This window comes from Silurus aristotelis, assembly GCF_946808225.1.
Source record: "Silurus aristotelis genome assembly, chromosome: 4".
Lineage (NCBI taxonomy): Eukaryota > Metazoa > Chordata > Actinopteri > Siluriformes > Siluridae > Silurus > Silurus aristotelis.
The window spans coordinates 34,386,557-34,411,757 of NC_139577.1; the positions used below are offsets into that span (position 1 = coordinate 34,386,557).

Sequence of the window (25,201 nt, forward strand, 5' to 3'; positions counted from 1 at the left end):
TTGCGAGAAATGATGTCAGAATTGGCAGACTTATGAAGTTCGGTGCACTCTGTGACTGTGCGTGCAGCCTCGTGCTGCCATCAGTTGACGTGTTACAAAACTTTTTGATGCCACCTCGCAGTTCCACTACCTGCCTCGCGATGGCGGTATTGCGCATGCGTCCACAGTGCAGCGGAGAGCCGAGGAAAAATCGACTTCCGGATTAACAGGCTTGGACCGAGGGTCATGATATAAACAAATACATTTACCTGAGGAAAAGATATTAACAAACAATAAAAGGAATAACCTGAGGTGATGAACTCATTAGTGGGATATGGAGACTCATCTGAGTCAGAGGAGGAAGCGGAAATACAGAGCGGAGCATCAAAGTAAGATTATCACACACACACACACGTGTATATATATTCTGAACTATGAGGCTGATTATTTGCTAATTCAGGCCTCTTTACAGTCATCAGTTTAGCATCATGCTAAATTAATGTAAGCTATAAAATGCAGAATCACGTTTAATGCTTAATTCCGGGTTCAGACTCGAGGCCACGCCCCCTACCCGAGTCTCATCTGTCAGACTCATGATGCTAAACAGGAGGTTTCAGCAGGTGCAAACTTCAGCCCTAAAATATGAAAAGTAGCTTGTAATAAATATTTCTGTGCAGGGATGAGGAGAACTCTGACCAGAAGAAATCCCACAACTTCCTGCTGGAATGTGGATCAGCCTCGAGCGAGTCCAGTTCCGAGTGTGAAGACGAGAAGGAACAGGAATTGGAACTCCGACGTTCTCCAGTGAACATCCAGTCATCCCCAGAGGATACAGTTCCTCCTGCAGTCACTCCTGCTTCTAAAAAACTTCCTCCTCCTGCTCTGGGAAGGTTCTGCGCTCCGGCCGGGGGCAGCGTGTTCACCAACCCGTTTAAAGAACAAGTGGAACAGAAAATCAGCGCGCTCCAAAAACATGTCCCACTGATGGCCAATGCCCGACCCACGCACATCGGTGGGAAGAAGGTGTGTGTGGCATACAGGAAAAACGGGCGCTGCCGTTTCGGGATCCGGTGCAAGTTTGCTCACGACAGCGACCTGCAGCAGAGTGTAGCAGAACCCAGTGTTCAGGTCTCAGACTCGAACAGCACTGCGACACACACTCCGGCCTGCAGGGACTCGGCTGTGGAGAGGGAAAGAGAAGACAAGGAGGAGAACCAGAGCAGGAGAAAGAAGCACAGAGTGGGAGTGTGTGATAGTCTCATCCCTCCCAAACGAGCTTTGAAACAGTACGCCATGCAGAGCGCCTCACACACACACACACGCACGTAAAGACTGAGTGGGAGAAATTAGACCTAAACTCAGGGTAGTGTGTGTGTGTGTGTGTGTGTAGTCAGAATTACTTCAGGTGTGAGCTAATGTGTGAAGGATCGCCGTTTCAGGGTGTGTTTTAGCAGATTCTTAACACTGAAATGGAGACACAGAAGCCATGCCTCCTTGACTCAGACTGACACACAGAGGCCACGCCTCCTTCACCAAGACTGACACTCAGTGGCCATGCCTCCTTCACTGAAACAGACACACAGAGGCCACACCTCCTTCCCCGAGACAGACACACAGGCCACACCTCCTTCCCCGAGACAGACACACAGAGGCCACGCCTCCTTCACTGAGACAGACACACAGAGGCCACGCCTCCTTCACTGAGACAGACAGAGGCCACGCCTCCTTCACTGAGACAGACTCAGAGGCCACACCTCCTTCACTGAGACAGACACAGAGGCCACGCCTCCTTCACTGAGACAGACACACAGAGGCCACACCTCCTTCACTAATTGATTGTACTAAATACTGAAACACGTGAAACGGACACTGCATCATAATTTCTCCAAAACGTGTTCAGATCATCAGAAAAAAATTGCCAGCAGATTCAACCTTTTACACACTTCTACACATCTGTATGAACAGAGTCCAGCTGTAGAGCAGGAACACACCATTACCTCCTGGAATCATCATGAGAACGTAGGCTCAGGAACATCTGATCATTTCAGCTCCTAAAACACCTGCTGTTTTTTCCAATAGGTTTCAGAAAATCTTTCTGTAGAAGCAAAAGACAGTCCAAGACAGACGTCTGTCAGCGTCCTACAGCTCACACGTGAGTCGACTGATTCGTACCTGTGGAAAAAAAGGCCATGGCTTTATAGGAGATAAGATCATGTGACCACACGGGACAGACGTGTTTATAGGAACCGATAACACACTGAAGGTTTCACAGACGGATTATAAAGCGCAGTAGTCAGATTCCCGGGAATCCGATGACTTCCTGTCCTTTATTTATTATCAGGAACCACAGTGACATCATTTACTTCCTGTTTACACACGTACAGAGAGGCAGAGGAGGAGAAGAAGAGTGTAGACATGTTTATTGTACATGATTAGTAAGACTGAGAGATTTATATAAAATGTAGCATCTGTTCAAACCCTTCCTGGAGTGTGTGTGTGTGTGTGTGTGTGTGTTTATTTTCTATTTAGTGTAAAATGACTTGAAATCTACACAATGAATAAAAATGGTTCCAGGGCAAAGCTCCAGGTTTCTTCTTTGACTAGAAGTGTAACAGATCGCAGCTGATCCGCAGGGATCATGACTCAGTTTAACACGTGAACCGCAGATTAATCTGTGTTTAACAATCGCAGAATGAAAAATTTGATATCTCTTTTTTAATAAATTGATAACTACACCCACACCTTTCTGAGGAGCAGAAGAACTTCAAGTCTTTAGAATTATTCACATCACATCACACGTACAGGAACATTTCCGTGCTGTAAATGGAAAGTAATAAAATTTGTCTCCTCCCCCTTTTTTTTTTTTTTTTGCAGAGCTGAAAAATGATTTTTGTGACCCGCTGCACAATTATCTTTGACGCTACGTTTCCTTATTTCCATCAGAGCTACGAAATCCTAATGCTGCTCACACGGAGGAAAGCAAACGGCTACCAGTTCAGTCCCGTTTAGGATACAGGAGACACGTGGCTTTAATAATAAATACCCCCCAAAACAAGAACACGAATGAGGAAAAAAAAACAACATTACACGTCTATCAGAAATCTATTAGAGGCCCGTTATTAGAAGGTTATCGCTTTCAGTGTTCAGATGAAAAAAATAAAAGCACAGGAAGGAAGAAAAAAAAAATTTCAAATGGACTCAAGAATTACAGCGGACATGTAGGAAATTAAATATCCAAAATAAAAATGTGTTTATGTACAAAAAAAAAAAAAAACACATTGAGAACATTCTGAGACACACACACACACACACACACACACACACACACACACACACACACGTCTAGAAACCTAGCAAAAGTTTAGTCCGAGTACACACTAGATCTAAAGTCCTGTAGATTTTCATTTCAGAGGAAGTTCACTGAGGAGGAATGGGTTCAGGACGTGTCGGAAATTACAGCAACACACTTTCACGTCTCAGAAACTCGGAATGACGTGTAGCAGTGGTTAAAGGCAGTGAGAAGCACGTTCCCGTCGTTGATGGTCGTTAATTATTATTATTATTATTATTAATATGGGCAATTTATTTTTATCCAGTAGCATGAACTTTCTTTTAAAAAAAAAAAAGATGCAAGATGTTCAAACACGTCCTAGCTAACCGCTAGCTATCCTACGTTCAGTGTATCCACTTGTCCTTTATGTGGGTTTCCATGGTTACCACGGTCATAAAATTCCTTCATGAAAATCTAATCTCCATCACTGCTTGGATCGTCCCGTCTGAGCTGTCCGTCACAACTCGCCGGCCCCGCCCGCTTCCCAAACCCCACCCACATTGCCAGTCCCTCCCTCCCAGAGTGCCCCGCCTTCTTTCCTGTCAGCAGGAGGAGGGGGTGGAGAGGAGGCGGAGGAAAGAGGAGGAGGTGGAGGAGGTGCGGGTTCGGCGGTGAACGCAACAGAGGTGATCTGTGGGAGGAGTGAGACGGAGGGGGCGGAGCTAGTGCTGGGGGGAAGCTGATGTGTGACGGACAGCAGGGGGAGCTGCTGAGAAGGGTGTGAGAGGGTGGTAAAGGTCATGTGGACGATCTGTGGGGATGCCTGAACGCTCAGCTGTTGCTGGGACACGGGGGCGGAGACAAACCGCAGCGTCTGATTGGAAGGAGTCGGGTGTGACGCCGAAGCCACGCCCCCTCCCGGTTCGCTCTTGGGCTCGTCAGTAGAGGGCAGCGTGAGCGTGACGGGCACCTGCATGGCGTGCAGAGACGGCTCGGGGTCCAGCAGCACGACCGGGCCCACGTGAGGGGCGGTCGGTGTCGCCGTGGTGACCAGGGCGCCGGCGTTTGCGGCGAGCGCCTCTGCGATCAGGACCTCCGGGTGGCTCTTTGCTTTGTGAGCCACCACGCTGTCCTTCTTTTCGAACTTCTTGCCGCAGATGGCGCAGGAGAACTGGTACGAGGCGTCTGCGTCGTGCTTCTTCATGTGCCAGTTCAGGGAGGCCTTCTGACGGCAGGTGAAGCCACAGATCTCACACCTGGAGCATGGAGAAAAAAAATAAACACAAATCAATTAGACACCGTTTTGGGAATAAGATGTTTGGGATCGAATCCTGGGAGCCGGACCGTGTGTGTGTGTGTGTGTGTGTGTGTGTGTGTGTGTGCGCGTGAGACTCACTGCAGTGGTTTCTCTCCAGTGTGTATCATGCGGTGCACAGCAAGATTGTGAGAGCTCTTGAACGCACGTGCGCAGAACTCACAGATGTAGTCCCTTTGATCTACACACACACACACACACACACACATACACACATACACACATACACACATACACACATACACACATACACACATCCAAAAATTAATCGTCTGGATCCTCTGCTTCACCTTCTGTTGAACGCTCATCCATCACAAAATTTTTTTTTTACAATAATGCTACTGTTCTGTACCGGTGTGGTGTTTGGCGTGCCGCAGGAGCTGTTTCTGAAGGCGGAACAGACGGCCACAGGACGGATGCGGACACACGTACTTCTTCTTCATTAAGTGCTGATATTTGATGTGATGCTGATGGGAAGAAAGCGAGAGATAAACTTTTTTTTTTTTTACAAAAAAAAAGGCTCCACACACACACCTTGAGCACACACCTGTAGGTAGCGCGGATGAGCGAGAACAGTTCCACATCCCTCTATCTCGCAGCGGACGTACTGCACCGGCGGCTTCTTCCTGCAAACACACAAACCTGTTTAAATTCATCTCAACACACCCCCACACGTGCACACACCCAGATCTTTTTACCTTCTCTTGGGAAGACGGGGGCTTTTGTCATCTTTTCGCCGCCGTCCTCTCCTGCAGGATCAGATCCAGAAGTCGAAATCAAAAGCACAACAAGGAGAAAAAAAGCAGAACATCTGATTTATTGGGTCTCATTTCATTTAAGTGATGGGGGTTTTATTCTGTGAATTGGCACCATCTCTGGTGGAAAAGTGCTACTGCAGGCTACTTGCAGAATAACATTTCAGCAGTGCGATTTTCTTGCAATACAAAAGGCCTGTATTAGAATAGTCATGTGTCAGAAGGCACTTAAGTAAACTGATGATCTGCTGTCTTTCTGAACAAAAGTGTGAACTAGCTGTACTATATTGAATTGCATAGCATCCGATTTTTTCCACTGCCTCGAGAGCGACCTCTAGAGGTGAATCACTGATGTGAAGTGGTGTTCGTTTTCACACGTGAGACTGTGCGCTGCACGGAGAGTGCCATGTTATTTTTATTATTTATAATTATATTTATTAATTAACATTCATATTTATTTCCTTTAGCACTGTTCTTTTATTTTATCGCTCCATCGCACGTCGTCAAAACAGCGTAAATCTGGACGAAAAGATGTCTCACTTCCTGGGTGGCTCCGCCCCCTCCCCGACCTCCTGCTTCACATCGGTCATCTCCACTCCTTCTGTTTTCACCTCCGTCTCTTTCTCCTTTTCTTTCTCTCCTCCAGCTGCTTTCTCTTTCTTCTCTCTGGGCCGTGGTGGAGCTCTGCGCCTCTGCTTCTGACCGTCTCTGCGTCAAGCACATGCATGATGTAGGTTATTATTATTATTCACAATATGGACTTCCTGTTCTCTCTCTCTCTCACACACACACACACACACACACACCTTGCAGACTTTGGGTCATAGCTCTGGTCATTCAGGTCGTCCTTAAAGGGCAAGTCTTCATCACTGCTCACTCCATCATCCTCACTGTAAAACAGTCGTTTTATTTGTATTACCTGTGTGATGTTCTGTGTACCTAGTTAAACGCCTTGTTATCTAGATGAACGTGTGTGTGTGTGTGTGTGTGTGTGTGTGAGATGTATAAGCATTGATGTACCTCAGGGCCTGAGACTCATATGTTTGGTCCTTCTGGTTGTCGGTTAAGGTAGGTTCTTCCTCACCCAGCACCACTTCGATCTCACTCTTCTCATCAGTGCTGCGGAGAAGCAGAAACCTCAGACCGTGTTATCTATTATAAATGTAATAAAACAGCACCTGGTCGTGTGGGTGTGGCCTAATATTATAATTACGACGTTAGATTAGCATCTTTTTTTTAAATACTCTGGTATTTCTGAAGCAACAACAGAACATCAGGATGAGGATACAGACGAAGGAAGGGAGAAAGAGACAGAAGGAAAGAGAGAGAGAGCGAGAGGAAGACAGAGAGAGCGTGAGGCGTATAGAGAAAGATGGACAAAAAGAGACAGAAGGAAAGAGAGAGAGACAGATGGAGAGAGACGGTTTAGTATAAAAATTTACCTTGTCTTCTTCTCAGTTGTTTTTTTTTCTTTTTCTTCTGCTGCACACATGAAATAATAAATCAGAAACGACACAATCCCAGAATCACACATTTATGCCCATCTGTTACACTGCACAAAGTATTGGCACCCCTTCAGTCGTCTCTCTGACGGGGACGGTAAAGGTGTGCCAATGCACAGTCACATGACCCTCCTCGTACCGCAGGTGTTCTCGGTCTCCGGTTCGCTCTTACACACGACCCGCGCTGAACCCCGAAGTCCTCGAGACGACGGCGTCCTGCTGCGGCTCTGTGCTCGCCTGCTTCCTGACAAAGAGTAAAAACAACAACAAATGAGATGTTCTTCAGTATAAACAAATAAATACAATTATACCTTTTTGTTTTTTTACCTCGAGTTCCTGCAGCATCCTTACTGTCTCCACACCTGAGAGACAAAACCGGAATGATGAAAGAGCAACGATTCTGTGTAACGTTTATATCAAACACACTGATAATTAAACTGATCATTAATATTTTATAAATAGCAGTTAATTACTACAGCATGGCTAATGTTTACATTTAGTCCCACCCACAAAACTCCATAAAAGGTCATGTTCACAGAGCTGTAAAATGACTAAACAACAGCATGTGCTAATAATGCAGCTCATCCACTGCACTCGCTCTTCACACCTTCATCTTCATGTACAGGGTCTTTAATCTGTCGAGTTCCACTAAACACTTGGTGTGTATTTGCCACTTTCTGGATGGTGTTGGACAATTATACACAAATCTCGTTTATTTACTGTGCAAGATGTTAGAATGTCCTTCATCTCCAGTTTGATAACCGAGGACGAGCGTGTAGTTGAAGAACGTATATCATGATCACCGTAACATGCTGATATAATAATGGGAGCTTCATTCTGGGCATTACTCTACACACACCTGATCCAGGTAAAAGGAGTGGGCTGGTTCCTGCTTCCCAACCCACTGCACTTTAAGAGAACTTTCAGAAGCTCCAGCTCCTCGCTCTTCTCCTGACAGAACCTGGAGCACGACTGGAAGTTCTCAGCTGTTTGGAAATGTGAACATTTTTAAAGTGGGGATGATGTTTACATACTGAGCTTTGCTTTCTCTGGATGCTTCTGCGTTCCTCTTGCGCCGCGGACACGAAGTCTTTCTCCGGCGACGAGCTTCCGCTTCATCTTCCTCCTCCTGCTCATCATCATCATCGTTAACATCATCACCGTGCTGGTCGACTCCGAGGTCTCTCCTCCTCCACACGGGGACGGATCGCGTGGAGCGGTCTCGCAGAACCCGTCCGGATCCGGCAGCGCTCGGGGTGCCGTTTGTATCCGGGGAGGGAGCGGCGGAGTTCGCGCGAGTCGCCCCACGGCCCCGGAGCGCCCTGCGCGGCGTGCGGGTCACACTCGAGTCCGGGGATGTGAGCGCGGCCTCGTCTGCATCCTCCCGGATCTCTTTATCCGCTCGCTGCACTTCCATCATCCCCCAAACACACCCCGACCGAAAACCAGTGCACAACTCGGGGTTTTTAATTCATCCAAGCGGACATGAAACCACGAAGACACGATCAAAACCCGTGTAAGCGCTTCGGTTATGGAAGGCCCTGCTCCTGCACACGGACATGTTCCTCCTCGAGCCCTGATCTCCCCGCACACTCCTCCTGCTTCTTCTCCCGTCGTCCACAAACTTTTAGTTAGAACTCTGCGCTAAAATAAAGCGTCGCGTGGAGCCGCGGAGCTCTTAAAGCGATAGTGAAGCAGTCTGGAGGAGAGACGCGGCCCTGCTCCGACCTCAGCGCCGCTTTGTTGCGTCTCCTTTAAGCGCGCGCGCGAGCAGCGGCGGAGGCTCACGAGCGACACGCAGCTGCGCGGATCCGCGTGCACATTAAAGCGGCGGTGCGCGAAAAAGCCCACTCACACGTGAGACTGCACTCCTGCAGCGTTCACGCGCCCCTCCAACATGCGTGTGTGTGTGTGTGTGTGTGTGTGTGTGTGTTAGCGATGCGCAGGCTCCATTACTAAGGGTCGATGCAATTCGCACCTTTTTATGTATCGCCAACGATACGATACATTACGATACCTCTGAAGCAGCTACCGATTAGACATCATGCAATGTTTTTAAAAGACCAAACTCAGGAAACACATTAATAATAAAGCATATTAACTACAGACGTGCACCGAGTCCAGAAAACGGATGGTTTAGTGTTTTTCTTCTACAGTAAGGAACGTAAGGAAAAATCTTAATGTGGCTTAATGCGATAAGACTGTTTTTAAAAGACCAAACTCAATCAAACTGCTTGTCTGTACACAGTATACTTTATTATTAACAGTGGATGAAGTACACATCATGTAGTTGAGTTAAAGTAGAGATTCACTCAGTGTCCCTTTAAACTTTCACTTGAGTAAAAGTACAAAAATGTTTGCCTTCAAATTTTACTTAAGTATCAAAAGTAGTGATTTATTATAACTCTAATGTTCCTATTATCATTTTTATCACAAGATTCTTCACTTAATCACCTCAGTTTATGTGTAAAGACTCGAATGTGACTCTCAGCACACTGATCTATTAATAGAATGAGATTAAAGACTCAAACACTGACAATTATCATGAACACAAAACCTGCTTTTCAACTACTTCAAAACAAATCACATCAATGAGGTCACGTGTGTTGTGGTGAGTTCCAGTCTGGAGTTTCTTCATCATATATTCCTCTCTAAATGTTCTGCTTGATGTTGAACTGATGCTGAACTGTATGTTGGTGATCAGTAGATTCAACAAGCGACAATCAGAACACGTGTAAAACAGAGCGTGCGCTCGATCCTGATTGGTGACTCGCTGCGTGTTTCACCAGTTACGTTTTTATAATCCATCCATCCACATCCATCTTTCCATACATACATATAAACATCCACCCACATTTATCCTTCCATCAATCCATCCATCTATCTTTCCATGTATACATACAAACATCCACCCACATTTATCCTTCCATCAATCCATCCATCCACATTTATCCAACCATCCATACCTCCATCCATACAAACATCCACCCACTTTCATCCATTCATCAACCCACCCATCCATCCATCCATCCATCCATCCATCCATTCACATATTCATCAACCCATCCATCCATCCATCAACCCATCCACATCCATCCATCCATCCATCCACATCCATCCATCAACTCATCCATCCATCCATCCATCCATCCACATCCATACACTGAAAAATAAGCTAAATCCAAAAAAGGAAACTTCTGAACTTCACTCTCTTTGCATTTTAGTTCCATGAAATTTGATAAGGATTATGAGACACTTCAACACGTCATCCTGGGCTTTGTGGAGACGTGCTGTTCAGTGTTCAGGATTTCAGTGTTCTCCAGGCGACTGTTTATCTGGAACGGCTTTTAATTTGGTATTATTTCAACGTTTTCTATAAGGAATTTGGATAATTGAATGTGGATTGAAGGAGTCTCCAGTGTCAGAGTGAGTTTTCTGGCATCATCCGGAACAAAGGAGTTTCTCAGTAACACGACGAGCGGCTGAATTCGAGAGGAAATGCAGAACAGGAAGTGATTTGTGGTATAAACACATAACTTTAAGGGAAACTGCTGTGGTGCAGGAGGAAGAAAACAAACAGGGATTTGACTTTATGGAAAAACGCCTGAATTATCACCATTTTTCTAAACGTTTTTGTTGAACACATAACAAAAGTGCACAAAGTAAACACACAAAACGCACACAGCTCACGATTTTTATTACTCAAACCAGCCACAAAAAAACGGAGAAAACAGACAGATTCTTCACCACAACCGTCCCGAATGAATAAAAACACATCTGTATGATAGAGTGCAAACCCAACACCAGTAATCCAAGCAAATAACAACAAACACACAGATTTATCAAAAATACAGCAAGGTGACACGTCTGATCGCACAAATGTAGTGTCTCTGAACAAACACAAACTCTAAACGTGTTCCTCAGGGTTTCGGTGTCTAAAGGCTGCATTTTTTTCGTATTTTTAACTAAAATATTTCTAATAAAAATACAAATACATTTGTGCTTCGAGGTTCTGTTTCTGTTTCACACACAGTTAGTGTCCTGATCAAATAAAAGTCAGATCTAGAAGTCAGATCCATCAGAAGCCCTATTCTGAAGGCATGTCATTAGTAGTAGTAATTAGTGTTGTTATTAAAACACACAATCTAAACTCTATAGTTTGAAGTGTAACTTGGGAAGAATGAATCAACAACTACACAAACATGATTATACTCGATTCTGATATTGTGTTCACACCAGATCTGATCAGATCTCTCAGAATCACAAGGAAAAACCTTACGCCATCATATCACGGTGCTGTTTGAGGTTTGTTTGGTGTTCAGGTCCTTTTTTTTTTTTTTGCTCATTTTGGTACCTTTTAACCTTAGTTTCGTATTTTATGTAAATTTAAGATTTTTCGAGAACAGATTCTGCTTCAATTCTGTTCACATGAACATTATTGAGTTAATGTGTGTATATATACAGTAATCTGTGTTTAGTCAAATCCCCATACAACCTCTAACCTGTAAATTACCTTCTGCTCTCTTTTCTCTCTCAGACTACAAAAATGATTAGAACGTGTTAAACAGGTAACGGCGGTACTTTCGCCTGTGTGTACATTCTTTACTAACAACACAACCAGAGACAGTCACGTGGATGAGGGAAGCGAAATGAACATCTGCACTGTACGACCTGGTTCACATCTGGATTACAGAAACCAGCACCTGAAGGAAAAGAAAATCTCTACTGCTGTGACCGGTGGTTTTCTAACGTAACATCTGTTTTTATTTTGCTTTGACATGATGGTTGCCTGGAAAAAATTTTACATTTTATTGCTCATTTTTTTATAATACACTATTAAAAAAATCCACTTTTAGAAAATCCCTGAGAAAAAACACCATTATATATATATATATATATTCCCAATCTTAATTCTTTTTCCCCCTGGAATTAATCCTGCAATTTAATAATCTACTGTATTCCCTTTCAATTTAAAATTATTATGATTTAACCACCAATTTGCATATTCCCAATGGATAACCCTCCATTTTCACTGGTTCCCATTAACTAATTTTAAATTTTTCATTGGTTCCCTTTATATAACTCTATATTTTTATTGGTTTCCTTTAGTAAACATTCTTATTTTATTGGTTCACTTTAGATAACTCGTGATTTTTATTGGTCCCTTTTAAATAACACTCCATTTCCATTCTTTCTATTTATATAAATTTCCATTTTTGGTCGGTTTAAATCATTCTCATGTTAATGTCTCCCTGTAGATTACACTCATTTAAAGTTCAATTTCACTCTCTTCTTTTCCCCAACCTATTTATATTTGTACTTTGTATTCATTTCTCTAAATTATTCCTGCATTATGTCTGATTGGTTAACCAGCCTGATAATCTGTTTTTATTCGTTTTAACCAGTTCCCCAAATACAGCCTCGTTTTCATTAAGTACCTGAGATAACCCTTGATTTTAATTGGTCCTCTGATGCTGGCTCTACTATCCTCATTTTGTCTCTTCCAGAACAATGCATTCTCATTGGTTTCTCAGTAGAGGAAAGAAGTTCTCCCAAGTGTAAATAAACCCTGCAAGCTTTTGTAAACATTGTGGCTGAATAAACTCCACCATGGCTGTAAGATAAAAGATAAATCAGAATCCCTGACTGTAGTGTGTGTGTGTGTGTGTGTGTGTGTGGGCGTGCGCGCAGCTGAGGGTCTACACGTAATCTCCTCGCCTGGACCTGAAGTAGAGCTTCTTGGTGAGCATGGAGGCGAAGCAGGGCACCTGTTTCTTGCCGAATGCTGAAGGCTCTTTGCATCTCTCCACACTGCGCTGAGAGACTCTGCGGTTGACGAGGGTGAGGAGCTCGGTGAACTCCAGCTTGAAGCCGTAGTGATGCAGCAGCTCACACAGGTCCTGAATGAACCAGGAACCGTTCACTGTCTCCCTGTGTGAGTAAAAACCTGCATGGGGGAAAAGTTCAGATCAACATCAGCACACATCATTCTATTATATTATATTACAGACCAAACACAACAAATCTGTTTTCCCTCAATATTATCCATATTACTGTTTCAGCTCCTTACAAACCCAATTCACCAAAATCCAATCAAATCCGATCCACTTCACTCAAACTAAATCCACTCAAATACAATTTACTCCAAAGCAACCTCATCTACTCAAATGAAATACAATTCAACAAATACTTCACTTAATCCAAACCAATAAAATCCTAATCCAATCAACTAGATCCTAATCTGATCAAAATCCACTCCATTCAGACCCAATCAAATACACTTAAATCCTATCCAATCTACCCCAAAATAATCTACCCAAACCCAATCCAATCCACTTAAATCCTTAATAAATACACCCAAGCCCAATACATTTTACTCAAACCTAATCCAATCCACATCAAATCCTATACAAGTCACTAAATCCCAACCCAATCCACTCAAATCCAATCCAATCCAATCCAGTAAAATCCAATCCAATCCACTAAAGTCCTATCCAGTCCACTCCACTCAATCCTAATCCACTCTAAATCCAATCCAGTTAAAATCCAATCTACTCAAACTTAATCCAATCCACATAAAATCCTATACAAGTCACTAAATCCCAATCCAGTCCACTCAAATCCAGTCCACTCAAATGCAGTCCACTCCACTCAATCCCAATCCTCTCAAATTCAATACACTCCACCCAATCCTAATCCATTTTAAATCCAATCTAGTTAAAACCCAATCTACTCAAACTTAATCCAATACACATAAACTAAATCCATTTCAATCCAGTCGAGTTAAAGAATCATGAATATTGGAGTTTCTAATGATCTATTGTCCCCTGTATTCTTATAAATAGACAGTAGTGGTTTTACAGGACAGACTGGTTTCATTCAGTAGTAAATACTACATTAACACTCTGTGTGTGTGTGTGTGTGTGTGTGTGTGTGTGTGTGTGTGTGTGTGTGTGTGTGTGTGTGTGTGTTTGAAAGGGAAACTGGGTGTAGGTCAGAATGAATAATCATTAATGTACAATATAATAAAAAATATACTTATACTTTATATATAAAGTATAAAGCACCCCTGATCCACCTCCTGCCTTTAGCATAGAAATTACCATCTACACTGTGTGCAAAATTATTAGGCAAGTGATTATTTTGACCATATTATAATTTTATCCATAATTTCCAAGTCCAAACTGTATAAACTTGAATGCTTATTGGATTTAATGCATATCAGGTGATGTTTATTTGTGTAATGAGGGAGGGTGTGGCCTAAGGAGATCAACACCCAATATCAAGTTGTGCATAATTATTAGGCAGATTCTTCTCCTCAGGAAAAATAGGCCATAAAGAGATTTAACTCTGAAAAGTCAAAAATTGTAAAAAGACTTTCACAGGGATGCAGCATACTTAAAATATCTAAGATTTTGGGGCGTGATCACAGAACCATTAAACGTTTTGTAGCAAATAGTCAACAGGGTCCCAAGAAACCTGTCGAGAAGAAAAGACTTGAAATTAACCGCCAAAGATTTGAGAAGAATTAAACATGAAGCTACCAGGAACTCATCATCCTCCAGTGCTGCCATATTCCACAACTGCAACCAACCTGGAGTGTCAAGAAGTACGAGATGTTCAGTTCTCAGAGACATGGCCAAGGTAAGAAAGGCTGAAACCTGACCACCTCTGAATAATACACATACGTTGAAACGTCAAGAATGGGGGAAGAAATATCTGAAGACAGATTTTTCAAAGGTTTTGTGGACTGATGAGGTGAGAGTGACTTTTGATGGACCAGATGGATGGACCCGTGGTTGGATCAGTAACGGACACCGAGCTCCACTTCGATGCCAGCAAGGTGGAGGTGGGGTACTGGTATGGGCAGGTATTATTAAAGATGAGCTAGTTGGACCTTTTCGGGTTGAAAATGGACTCAAAATCAACTCTCAGACTTACTGCCAATTTTTAGAAGACACTTTTTGCAACAGTGGTACAGGACACAGTCTGCATCTTTCAGGAAGACTTTGATTTTTATGCAAGACAACGCTTCATCACATGCATCAAAGTTCTCCACTGCCTGGCCAGGAAAGGCCTTAAAGATAAAAAAAACTAATGACATGGCCCCCTTCTTCACCTGACTTTAACCCTATTGAGAACTTTTGGGCCCTTCTTAAGCAGGAGATGTACAGTGAAGGTAAACAGTACACCTCTCTGAACAGTGTCTGGGAGGCCGTGGTTGCTGCTGCACAAAAAGTTGATTCTGACCAGATCGAGAAACTGACTGACTCTGTGAATGGAAGGCTTGTGACTGTTCTGGAAAAGAAGGGTGGCTTTACTGGTCACTGAGGTTTTCTTTTTGAAATTTCAGAAATGTTTATTTGTAAATTTTGACTTTGTTTATTATTCTCACTTTAACAGGTGAAAATAAAGAAGTGAGATGGGAAAATCTTTGTTTTTTCGTTTAGTTGTGTGATAATTCTGCACACTAATAGTTGCCTGAAATGTTCAAAAGGCTTTTTAAATAAGTAAATATTACTTTATATGCATGTGTATGTTATAATAAATAATATTTATTTGGATGGTACTTTGACGCCCCAACAGTAACAGAAGGCTATGAGGTGTGTGTTTCAGGGCTCACCCTCAGCTACCGAGTAGCACATGATGAAGTCGGCTCCTGCAGGAAGTGTCTGGACCACGCCGGCGTCCACCACCATCTGATTGACCTCCTTGCTGTCCACAACGTCCATGGGAGTGACCGGATCATCGTGTTTGTCCCCACGGCACGCCTGATCACCAGACAGACATTTAAACACAAACATGCAAACACAAACATCACATACATATCCTCTAGAATTGTGATGAACCTCTGCTCCCAGACCCACAAATCCAATCGTGGCCCAATATTCTTATTAGCACATTTGAGCGACAGTGTCTCAATCCAAGACATCAGGTTTTGTCTATATTTTGTCTTTAAAGAGAACATTGTTCATGTCCAGTATATCCAGACCCTGCATGCTTTGCTGTGTCTTGTACAACCTAAAATCATCAGGAACATCTGACACTGAGTACTGATTTCTCTCTGCATGCTACATCAACCTCTCATTTTATTGATCAGTTCAGGGGAAGAAATGCAAAACATAAAAGTGCTTGTAGTTTATACAAAGTTACATAGTTTATACACAGTTTATTATTATTCACATTTGTGAACATCAACAGTTTACATTTTAAAAACACTGTTTTTAAATACCTTCTTGGATAAATAATATCAAAATTATATTTTATAAAAAATAAAATATATAGAGATAAAATAGAATAAATTTAAATTAATGCATTGCACTTTTTGATTATATTGATTTAATTGAGTAATTAATAAAATGAGCAGAAATTAAATTGATTAAATAAAATAAATGTAAAAATGTAATTAAATGTGGGTAATACAGATGTGTATATAAGTGTGTGTGTGTTTCACATTTAATATTTAAAATTTAATTTGATCTACTGAACTGTTCTGGTTATTTCAGAAGACTTTATTAAATGTCTTCATTCCTTCCCTCCTTCATTTATTCACTCACTCGATATGCAGAATTGTTTCTCCATTTAAGAGACATTTTTTGCAACCGGACATGAAAACGCAAAAGAATCCGTATCGCCTGCAGTAGCAATGACACGGAAGTGACGCAATTTCTCGCATGCACAAAACACCACACTGCAAACAGTATTTGTGGTATGGAGTGAGTCGCCACGGTAACACTGCGCTAACCCTAGGTTCTTTTTTTTACACCCCTGGCATTGTTGTGTGTTTTCAAGTTTAATAAAAATTAAGAAAATTCTCTTAAAGTGTGAGGCGGAGAATGAACAAACTTGTGGTCCACCAATTAATATGTTCCTGAGGGAACTCAGATTTGTTAATGTTCCACACGTAACAGTTTAGTACAAACACGTGTACCGTTACACCCCTAGACTACACTGTACTACAAGATGATGATCTGAAGAGTATGTCCAAACTCTGTGAGTGTTATTTAGAGAGCAAACAGACGTCTGGAGTGATATCTATCATGTAATCACCTGCCCAGTCACTGCACCCAAATCCTACTGAACTGCATCACAAGGTTACACCGTCTGTGTGTTACACTGTATTAGTGTGTGTTACAATGTTTTTTGTACTGTTTGTTACAATGTGTGCTACACTGTATTAGTGTGTTGCAGTGTGTGTTATAATGTGAGTGCGTGTTATAATGTGTTCCAGTGCGTGTTATAATGTGTTCCAGTGCGTGTTATAATGTGTTCCAGTGCGTGTTATAATGTGTTCCAGTGCGTGTTATAATGTGTTCCAGTGCGTGTTATAATGTGTTCCAGTGTGTGTTGTAATGTGTTCCAGTGTGTGTTGTAATGTGTTCCAGTGTGTGTTATAATGTGTTCCAGTGTGTGTTGTAATGTGTTCCAGTGTGTGTTATCATGTGGTGCAGTGTGTGTTATAATGTGTTGCAGTGTGTGTTATAATGTGTTCCAGTGTGTGTTGTAATGTGTTCCAGTGTGTGTTGTAATGTGTTCCAGTGTGTGTTGTAATGTGTTCCGGTGTGTGTTATAATGTGTTCCGGTGTGTGTTATCATGTGGTGCAGTGTGTGTTATCATGTGGTGCAGTGTGTGTTATCATGTGTTCCAGTGTGTGTTATCATGTGTTCCAGTGTGTGTTATCATGTGTGTGTTATCATGTGTTATCATGTGTTCCAGTGTGTGTTATCATGTGGTGCAGTGTGTGTTATAATGTGTTCCAGTGTGTGTTATAATGTGTTGCAGTGTGTGTAATAATGTGTTCCAGTGTGTGTTATCATGTGGTGCAGTGTGTGTTATCATGTGGTGCAGTGTGTGTTATCATGTGGTGCAGTGTGTGTTATCATGTGGTGCAGTGTGTGTTATCATGTGGTGCAGTGTGTTATAATGTAAGTGTGTGTTAAAATGTGTTGCAGTGTGTGTTATAATGTGGTGCAGTGTATGTTATAATGTGTTCCAGTGTGTTATAATGTAAGTGTGTGTTATCATGTGGTGCAGTGTGTGTTATCATGTGTTATCATGTGTGTGTTATCATGTGTTCCAGTGTGTGTTATCATGTGGTGCAGTGTGTTATCATGTGGTGCAGTGTGTGTTATCATGTGTTCCAGTGTGTGTTATCATGTGGTGCAGTGTGTTATCATGTGGTGCAGTGTGTGTTATAATGTGGTGCAGTGTGTGTTATAATGTGTTCCAGTGTGTAATAATGTAAGTGTGTGTTATAATGTGTTGCAGTGTGTGTTATCATGTGGTGCAGTGTGTGTTATCATGTGGTGCAGTGTATGTTATAATGTGTTCCAGTGTGTTGTAATGTAAGTGTGTGTTATCATGTGGTGCAGTGTGTGTTATCATGTGGTGCAGTGTGTGTTATCATGTGGTGCAGTGTGTGTTATCATGTGGTGCAGTTTGTGTTATCATGTGGTGCAGTGTGTTATCATGTGTTCCAGTGTGTGTTCAGGTGAAAATTGCACACGTTTTAGCCTTTGTGCTGTAATCGCAGGACAAAATTTCTAGACCAGTAAAGATGACATGATAAAAAAAAAAAACAGACCAGTCACTTTCCAAAACAAGTCCAAAGATAGCAGCAGGGATCAAACTCTCCTACTGAGCTACTAAACATGAGGAACATCAGATTATTTTCACCTGCAGGATGAAGATCTTTGGTTTCCCCACTAGACTCGGACACTTGTCTCCCCTGAACAGGGAAGTCATGTCCTGGATGTTGATCTGGTCGTCATAAGCGTAAACATGTCCGTTTTCACCATGGCTCAGGAACATACAGACAAAGCAGTCAGCGTCCACATGATTAGCTTTTGAAGCTGGGGGGCAAAAAGGTCATCATCATTGTAAGGAAGTGGGCGAAATGAAAGACGTACGTCTCTGGTGAAAGAGTGTGGATGTATGCGCTTACCCTCGGTAATAATGCGCAGAATATCGTCCCGTTTCTTATCGTCATAAACCCTCACCTCAAATTCGAGCTGTTCAAACCTGAAAGTACAGTGTGTGTATGACAGTGTATGACAGTGTGTGTATTGTGGTGTGTTACAGTGTGTATTACGGTTCATTACAGTGTGTATTACGGTCCGTTACAGTGTGTATTACGGTCCGTTACAGTGTGTATTACGGTCCGTTACAGTGTGTATATTATGCTGCATTACAGTCTGTAATGATACAGTTTGTGTGTTACACTGTTACAGTGCGTATTACGATGTGTATTTCGAGGTGTTAGTGTTTCCGTTACAATGTGTACAGTGTGTGTATTACGATGTGTTACAGTGTATATTATGCTGTGTTTCAGTGTGTATTGCAGTATGTTACGATGTGTGTATTACACTGCGTTACAGTGTGTAGTGATGCAGTTTGTGTTACACTGTTTTCTGATGTGTATTACAGTGTGTTACAGTGTGTCTGTTACAATGTGTACAGTGTGAGTTATGGTGTGTTACAGTGTATATTATGGTGTGTTACAGTGTGTATTACGCAGTGTTACGCACACTATATACAGTGTGTTACACTGTTAGTGTGTATTACAAGGTGTTACAGTGTTTCTGTTACAATGTGTACAGTGTGTGTTATGGTGTGTTACAGTGTGTATTACGGTGCATTACAGTGTGTATCACGCAGCATTACGCACACTATACACAATGTGTTACAGTGTGTATATCATGGTGTGTTACAGAGTGTGTATTACACTGTGTGTATTGCGGTGTGTTACAGTGTATATTATGCTGTGTCACAGTTTGTATTACGGTTTATTACAGTCTGTATTGCAGTGTGTTTTAGTGTGTAGTGATACAGTTTGTGGGTTACGCTGTTAGTGTGTATTACAATGTGTATTACAAGGTGTTACAGTGTTTCTGTTACAATGTGTACAGTGTGTGTTACGGTGTGTTACAGTGTATATGATGTTGTGTTACAGTGTGTATTACGGTGTGTTACAGTGTTTATTACACAGCATTACAGTGTGTTACAGTGTGTATATTATGGTGTGTTATAGTACTCCTTCTTCTTAAAATACGTGTTCACCACTGCCATTTCCATCCTTCTAGCAAAATCTACCACCATCTGCCCTTCCACATTCCTCTCCTTAAAGCCATACCTACCATCACCTCCTCATCACCTCTGTTCCCTTCACCTACATGCCCATTAAAGTCTGCCCCAATCACCAATCTTTCATTCCTACGTTCACCTTCTACCACTTCATCTAACTCACTCCAGAATCTTTCCTTCTCCTCCATCTCACAACTCACTTGTGGAGCATAAACACTGATGACATTTATCATCTCCCCTTCAACTTCCAGCTTCATGATCATCACCCTATCAGAAACTCTCTTCACCTCCACTACACTCTTACTGTACTCTTCCTTCAGAATCACCCCTACACCATTTCTCTTCCCATCCACACCATGATAAAACAGTTTAAACCCACCTCCAATGTTCCTGCTCTTACTCACTTTCCACTTGGTCTCCTGAACACACAACATCTCTACCTTTCTCCTCTCCATCATATCAGCTCCCTCTCTCCCTTTACCCGTCATAGTACCAATATTTAAAGTACCAACCCGAACCTCCACTCTCCTCCACTTCTCCTTTCCCTGCTGTCTCTGTAGACGTCTTCCTCCTCTCCTTCTCCTCCTTCGCTGTGTTACAGTGTATATTGCGATGTGTATTACGAGGTGTTACATTGTTTCTGTTACAACGTGTTACAGTGTGTGTATTGCGAGTGTTTCTGTTGCATTGTGTTACACGGTGTGTTACACTGTCTGTTATTGTGTTACACTATATTAATGTGTGTTATGGTTCTGCACCTCCTTTTGAGGTTGTCCCTGTCTGCATTGGTTCCATTTCGAGAATTGAGCCTGAGATGCCAGTAAAAGTTCTCCTGGTTGAAGATGAGAGCCAGACCTCTGCGCTTGTGATTCATGTTGTACTCCTCATTGGGGTCCATGACACGAGAGCTGAAAGAAAGAAAGAAAGAAAGAAAGAAAGAAAGAAAGAAAGAAAGAAAGAAAGAAAGAAAGAAAGAAAGAAAGAAAGAAAGAAAGAAAGAAAGAAAGAAAGAAAGAAAGAAAGAAAGATCAGCACAATTACATAAATATTACTTTAAAAGACAATACATCCAGAATATAATTGAATTCGATGTTATCTGTATAGCTTGTGCTGAAATATAAAGATTGTGACTGCACATTTTAGTGTCATACATTATTATCTATAAGTTTATCCATAATGAAAAACTTGAACTTAATGAGGCTTCATGGGGAAGAAACCTGAAAAGGTGATCTGAGGTTTACTGATGGAGACTCGAGTGTAAAACTGTAGCACCAAACCGCTATCACAAACTCTTTATATTAATTACAGTCCAAATCCATCTTCATGGTTCTTGAGTTTAAGCAGTCCTTTAACACAGGAACCTCATGGATGATTTTACCTTCTATAAAAGGCGTCTGTCTCTATTGGGCCGTCCCCCAAACCTGGACAAATAACAACAATATGCAGGTTTTACATATCATTCTCTTCCAGGGCTTTATGTAAAGTTTAACCATTTTTTTGTCAATTTTATTATGTAAAAAATACAAAAACAGCAGCTACAAACAATCGATTCCTCCCCGACCTCACTTTCTTCTCTCTATTAGAGCTAAATAACCTGCAGAATCTCCAAATTCCTCTATCCTACAATACAAACCATTTCCGTACATAAAACGTCATCATGTCAACTAATAAGCCCTTTTGTGAACATGTTTATAATCAGGGTAGGATACCTGGGAAAACGAGCTGTTACTCTGGAAAGAAGAACGCATCAATATAAAGCTGCATTACTGTCAGCTGACGCTTTCTGGCCAATCACAATCCAGAATGCTGGGAGACGAGTTGTATAGAAAGTCATGGAAAATCAGTCAACTTTGAAAAAGCTGGAGATTTTCAGGAGTCTTATCACACACCTGTTTGAGAGAAAACACACCCAGGCCATGGAACACTTTACCCAAAAGTCCTCCACTTCACCCGCATCCTCAGAGGCAGTCGATCAGGAAGGACATGTTTGGCTTGTTTTTGGAGTTTTGCAGAAGAGCCACAAGATTCAACATTATGTGGAACCTGTGGCTCCACTGGGATTCCAAACGCGGCTGGTTTCTTCCTCATACCATCTCATCTAACGATGCTACTGCTGCCACTGGCTCACTCATTATGGATACATTTATAAAGGAGAAACTTAAATGTGGAGATTTTAAATTTTAAAGTTATTTAAATGTCCGATATAAACTATATTTGTAATTCTGTAAAGCGCTTTACAATCTGAAAGCTTGAAAAATGTAACCCTGTCCAATTCGGCTTTCTTTATGTATAAAGTGCCTTAATGTATAATCCTGACTATGATCCCGGCTCGTGAGTGGTCAGAACGTGACGATGGATCCTCAACACCAGCAGCTCTGATGGTAGTCCAGGTTGATGGTAATGCGCTCGTTTTTTATTTTCTACACTTGACGACGTAAACTAAGAAATTCTGCAGAAGGAACGACCATTTATAGCTGCTATAATGTAAATGAGAACCTTTTTTCAACACACTTTCCACAATATTAAACCTTTTATATAAATCAATACAGTACAACGTAACATTATTTATCATCGTCGATATATAAAAGGGAATCAGACACTTGGGACGTGGTTTTATAGGGAAATAATAGATCTCGGTGTTGGAACAGTAGATCTGCTTCATCACAACTTGGTTTATGATTAGTTCTGGATCACTCTGGATCACTCTGGATCACTCTTCCTACATGCAGTTATGGTATTTAATGCACGGATGTATGAAAATAAAAGCGACCTGCTGGAGTAGACCTCTGTACTGAATCATGGTCCATCTCCACCTGACCTGCAAGAACAAACAGACACTTTTACAACAATAACGAAGCAGGTGAACTCTGCATACCTGTAAACTATTATCAACTCCTACTCCAGTATAAAGCACTTTCTCAGCATGTTTATGTTGCAATAAAGAAAATCTGAGACTCGAGTTAAAAAACCCGTCTGTAAAGATAGATAATAAACTCGCATGTCATGACATGACTAACCGAGAAGACTCAGAAACACACTGAACTCCTACAAGGAAACTTGTTTTTTTTTCCACGGAAATCTCGTGTTTACTATTAAATACAAGCGCAAACTAAAAATATACACATTTACATAACACACATATTAAACGCACGAGATTTACAGAATCAGTTAACGTGTAAAAAGTGATTTGAAACAGGAAGAGTCGGTCACCTGAACCTTGGCTCGCCATCGTGTTTAACCTGTAGCTTCTGAACGCACCATGGAAATGACATAAGCCCCGCCCACTGGGAATCTTTGATTGGAGAAAGAATGGATAGTAACCCGTGAATGGACCAGGAAGATGTCAATCAAGGACAGGCACAACTTCCGCGTTTAAAGCGTTTCTTCTCTGAAAAGTCATGGGTGTGTCATTCGAACAGACAGACAGAGAGACAGACAGACAAACAAAGAGACAGACAGACAGACAGACAAACAGACATACAATCAGACAGACAGACATGGATCAATGGATGGAACTTTATAGTCATTATAGTTGAGGTACACAGTAACGAAATGCAACACCTATTGAATAGGATGAAGGTGAACACTGACTGCACCCCAGGTCTCCTCACATCACCTACACCAGTATCTGATTTTACCAACTCCCTTGTGGCCGATGAACATAAATGTCCACAAGCAAACTCCAAAATCCAGTGGAACATCTTCCCAGAAGAGTGGAGAGAATTATAAGAGCAAATTGGGACTGAATGTTGAATGTGTTGCTCAAAAAGCACATACTGAACTTATGACCAGGTTTGTTCATAAAATCATACAGGAAACAGCCAATGGCATGGAAATCGACGTTCAGTAAATCAAGCATGGACACAGAGACCTAAATATTATACTAGACAGCGGAAACCATTTAAACACAAATGTTTGTCTGTCATGCAGAGGACATTGCTCCACTCCCGAGCCCCACAGAGGACATTGCTCCACTCCCGAGCCCCACAGAGGATGTTGCTCCACTCCCGAGCCCCACAGAGGATGTTGCTCTGCCACTGGTCCCCGCAGACCAGATCGCTACGCCTCATCACGTCTGGCACCCAGGCTTGCTCTCCGCTTTGTCTGGCCTTTCCCCACCTCCAAGGAGTTCTTCCCAGTGGCGGTCCACCTCAAATCCTGTCCAGGGCAGGTTGTGAGGCCTTGCATCTTCTTTCCACCGCCTCTTACTCCCCAGACAACCGACTAAACTGGCCGTCTGGAGGTGGTTTCGCACTTTTGGGTTGGCGCCATCTTGGCGTTTTTCCCGTGCCACTCAGTAATTAAGGACACCAAAGACATTAACTCACAGCCAGATTATCTCACCGGCTCCTTGTGTCCCTGAGATGTTTCTTGCCATCCTGCCTCCTCTGGTTCCTGTTCTCAACCTTCTTCCTGTTTCTGATCTCTGTTCTGCCTGGGTTTCTGGTTTGAACTCTGTTTGAACTTCTGGTTTGAACTCTGCCCTGGTGCGATTTTAATTCCTTTGTTGTTTTTGTTTGCACGTGTTCAGACCCTTTTCCTGCCTCTCCTATATTATTACTATTATTATTACCATAAGTTTCCAGACAGTCTGTATTTTCTCCATTCATCTCCATTTATCTCCATTAATCGCTCCCATTAACTAGACCCTACCACCTGATTCTCACTGGATGTTTTTAGTTTTTTGCACCATTCTGTGTAAACTTTAAAGACTGTTATAAATAAAAATCTCAGGAGATCAGTGGTTTCTGAAACCACCATGGCATGGGTAAAATCCATGAAATCACATTCTCCCTCCCTCTGATGTTCACCAGCAGCTGGAGTTCTTGACCTGTATGCTGTCTGAGTGATTTTATAGATCGTGAAGTTGACAGTGATTGGTTGAATTGGATAAATGCATGAATGAGGAGATGTTCCTAATATTGAGGATGGTGATGTATTGCAGTATAAATTAAGATCTATGGGTTTTCTTGGAGATATCTCTGAGATTATCTCTGTGTTTAATAATTTGAAGGTAAAGTATTTGCAAACAATTTCAATCAGACTTTAAATAGAGATTTCATGTTTATTGAGATAATTTCAATGTTCTTCATGTTTATTCTGTAATGTGACACTGATGATGTTCATTATTTTTATTCTCTCCTCATTTAGAGACATTTATAAAAAAAAAAAAGAAAAAGAAAACAAAAACAATTAAGCAGCAACATCAATCATATTACTGATGTCATTCCATACAAACCCAGTCGTCTAAATCAGTGGTCCCCAACCCCTGGTCTGTAAGTCAAATGGTACCGG

The 25,201-nt window shown here is 42.0% G+C and overlaps 3 protein-coding genes across 4 annotated transcripts; 1 reads left to right on the top strand and 2 right to left on the bottom strand.

Moving 5' to 3' along the window:
- Positions 1-178: 178 nt before the first annotated feature.
- LOC310724678 (uncharacterized protein) lies at positions 179-3,060 on the top strand. Its single transcript, XM_083538949.1, has 2 exons — positions 179-368; positions 657-3,060. The coding sequence occupies exons 1-2, from the start codon at positions 295-297 to the stop codon at positions 1,306-1,308; spliced, it is 726 nt and encodes a 241-aa protein (XP_083395075.1). The 5' UTR covers positions 179-294; the 3' UTR covers positions 1,309-3,060.
- zfp91 (ZFP91 zinc finger protein, atypical E3 ubiquitin ligase) lies at positions 2,273-9,985 on the bottom strand. The gene is given in 14 exon segments (XM_083538926.1): positions 2,273-3,773; positions 3,776-4,506; positions 4,647-4,746; positions 4,918-5,032; positions 5,113-5,191; positions 5,264-5,314; positions 5,861-6,028; positions 6,127-6,210; positions 6,341-6,439; positions 6,763-6,802; positions 6,962-7,066; positions 7,150-7,184; positions 7,857-9,702; positions 9,735-9,985. Coding segments are annotated over 13 exon segments (2,052 nt in total). The 5' UTR covers positions 8,243-9,702; positions 9,735-9,985; the 3' UTR covers positions 2,273-3,714.
- Positions 9,986-10,501: 516 nt separating this feature from the next.
- LOC310724676 (caspase-6-like) lies at positions 10,502-23,256 on the bottom strand. 2 transcript variants are annotated; one of them, XR_014533136.1, is made up of 9 exons: positions 23,117-23,256; positions 22,677-22,724; positions 21,285-21,327; positions 20,665-20,814; positions 18,768-18,844; positions 18,500-18,675; positions 15,446-15,593; positions 12,193-12,769; positions 10,502-11,939 (listed from the first exon to the last, which is right to left on the bottom strand). XR_014533136.1 is itself a non-coding variant. In XM_083538946.1 (8 exons), exons 1-8 carry the CDS (start codon positions 23,133-23,135, stop codon positions 12,522-12,524), a joined length of 909 nt encoding a protein of 302 aa, XP_083395072.1. In that variant the 5' UTR covers positions 23,136-23,188; the 3' UTR covers positions 10,502-12,521. The 2 variants fall into 2 exon arrangements, 1 of the variants encoding a protein (XP_083395072.1); XM_083538946.1 differs by having other exon boundaries at positions 10,502-12,769; positions 23,117-23,188.
- Positions 23,257-25,201: the final 1,945 nt, after the last annotated feature.

Excerpts from the sequence above, each read along its gene's own strand:
- LOC310724678 (XM_083538949.1), top strand. The coding sequence starts at position 295 with ATGAACTCATTAGTGGGATATGGAGACTCATCTGAGTCAGAGGAGGAA. Across the intron at positions 369-656 it reads ATACAGAGCGGAGCATCAAA|GGATGAGGAGAACTCTGACC; the intron begins GTAAGATTATCA and ends ATTTCTGTGCAG.
- LOC310724676 (XM_083538946.1), bottom strand. Across the intron at positions 18,845-20,664 it reads AGGGACAACCTCAAAAGGAG|GTTTGAACAGCTCGAATTTG; the intron begins GTGCAGAACCAT and ends CTGTACTTTCAG. Across the intron at positions 15,594-18,499 it reads CAAAGATCTTCATCCTGCAG|GCGTGCCGTGGGGACAAACA; the intron begins GTGAAAATAATC and ends TCTGGTGATCAG.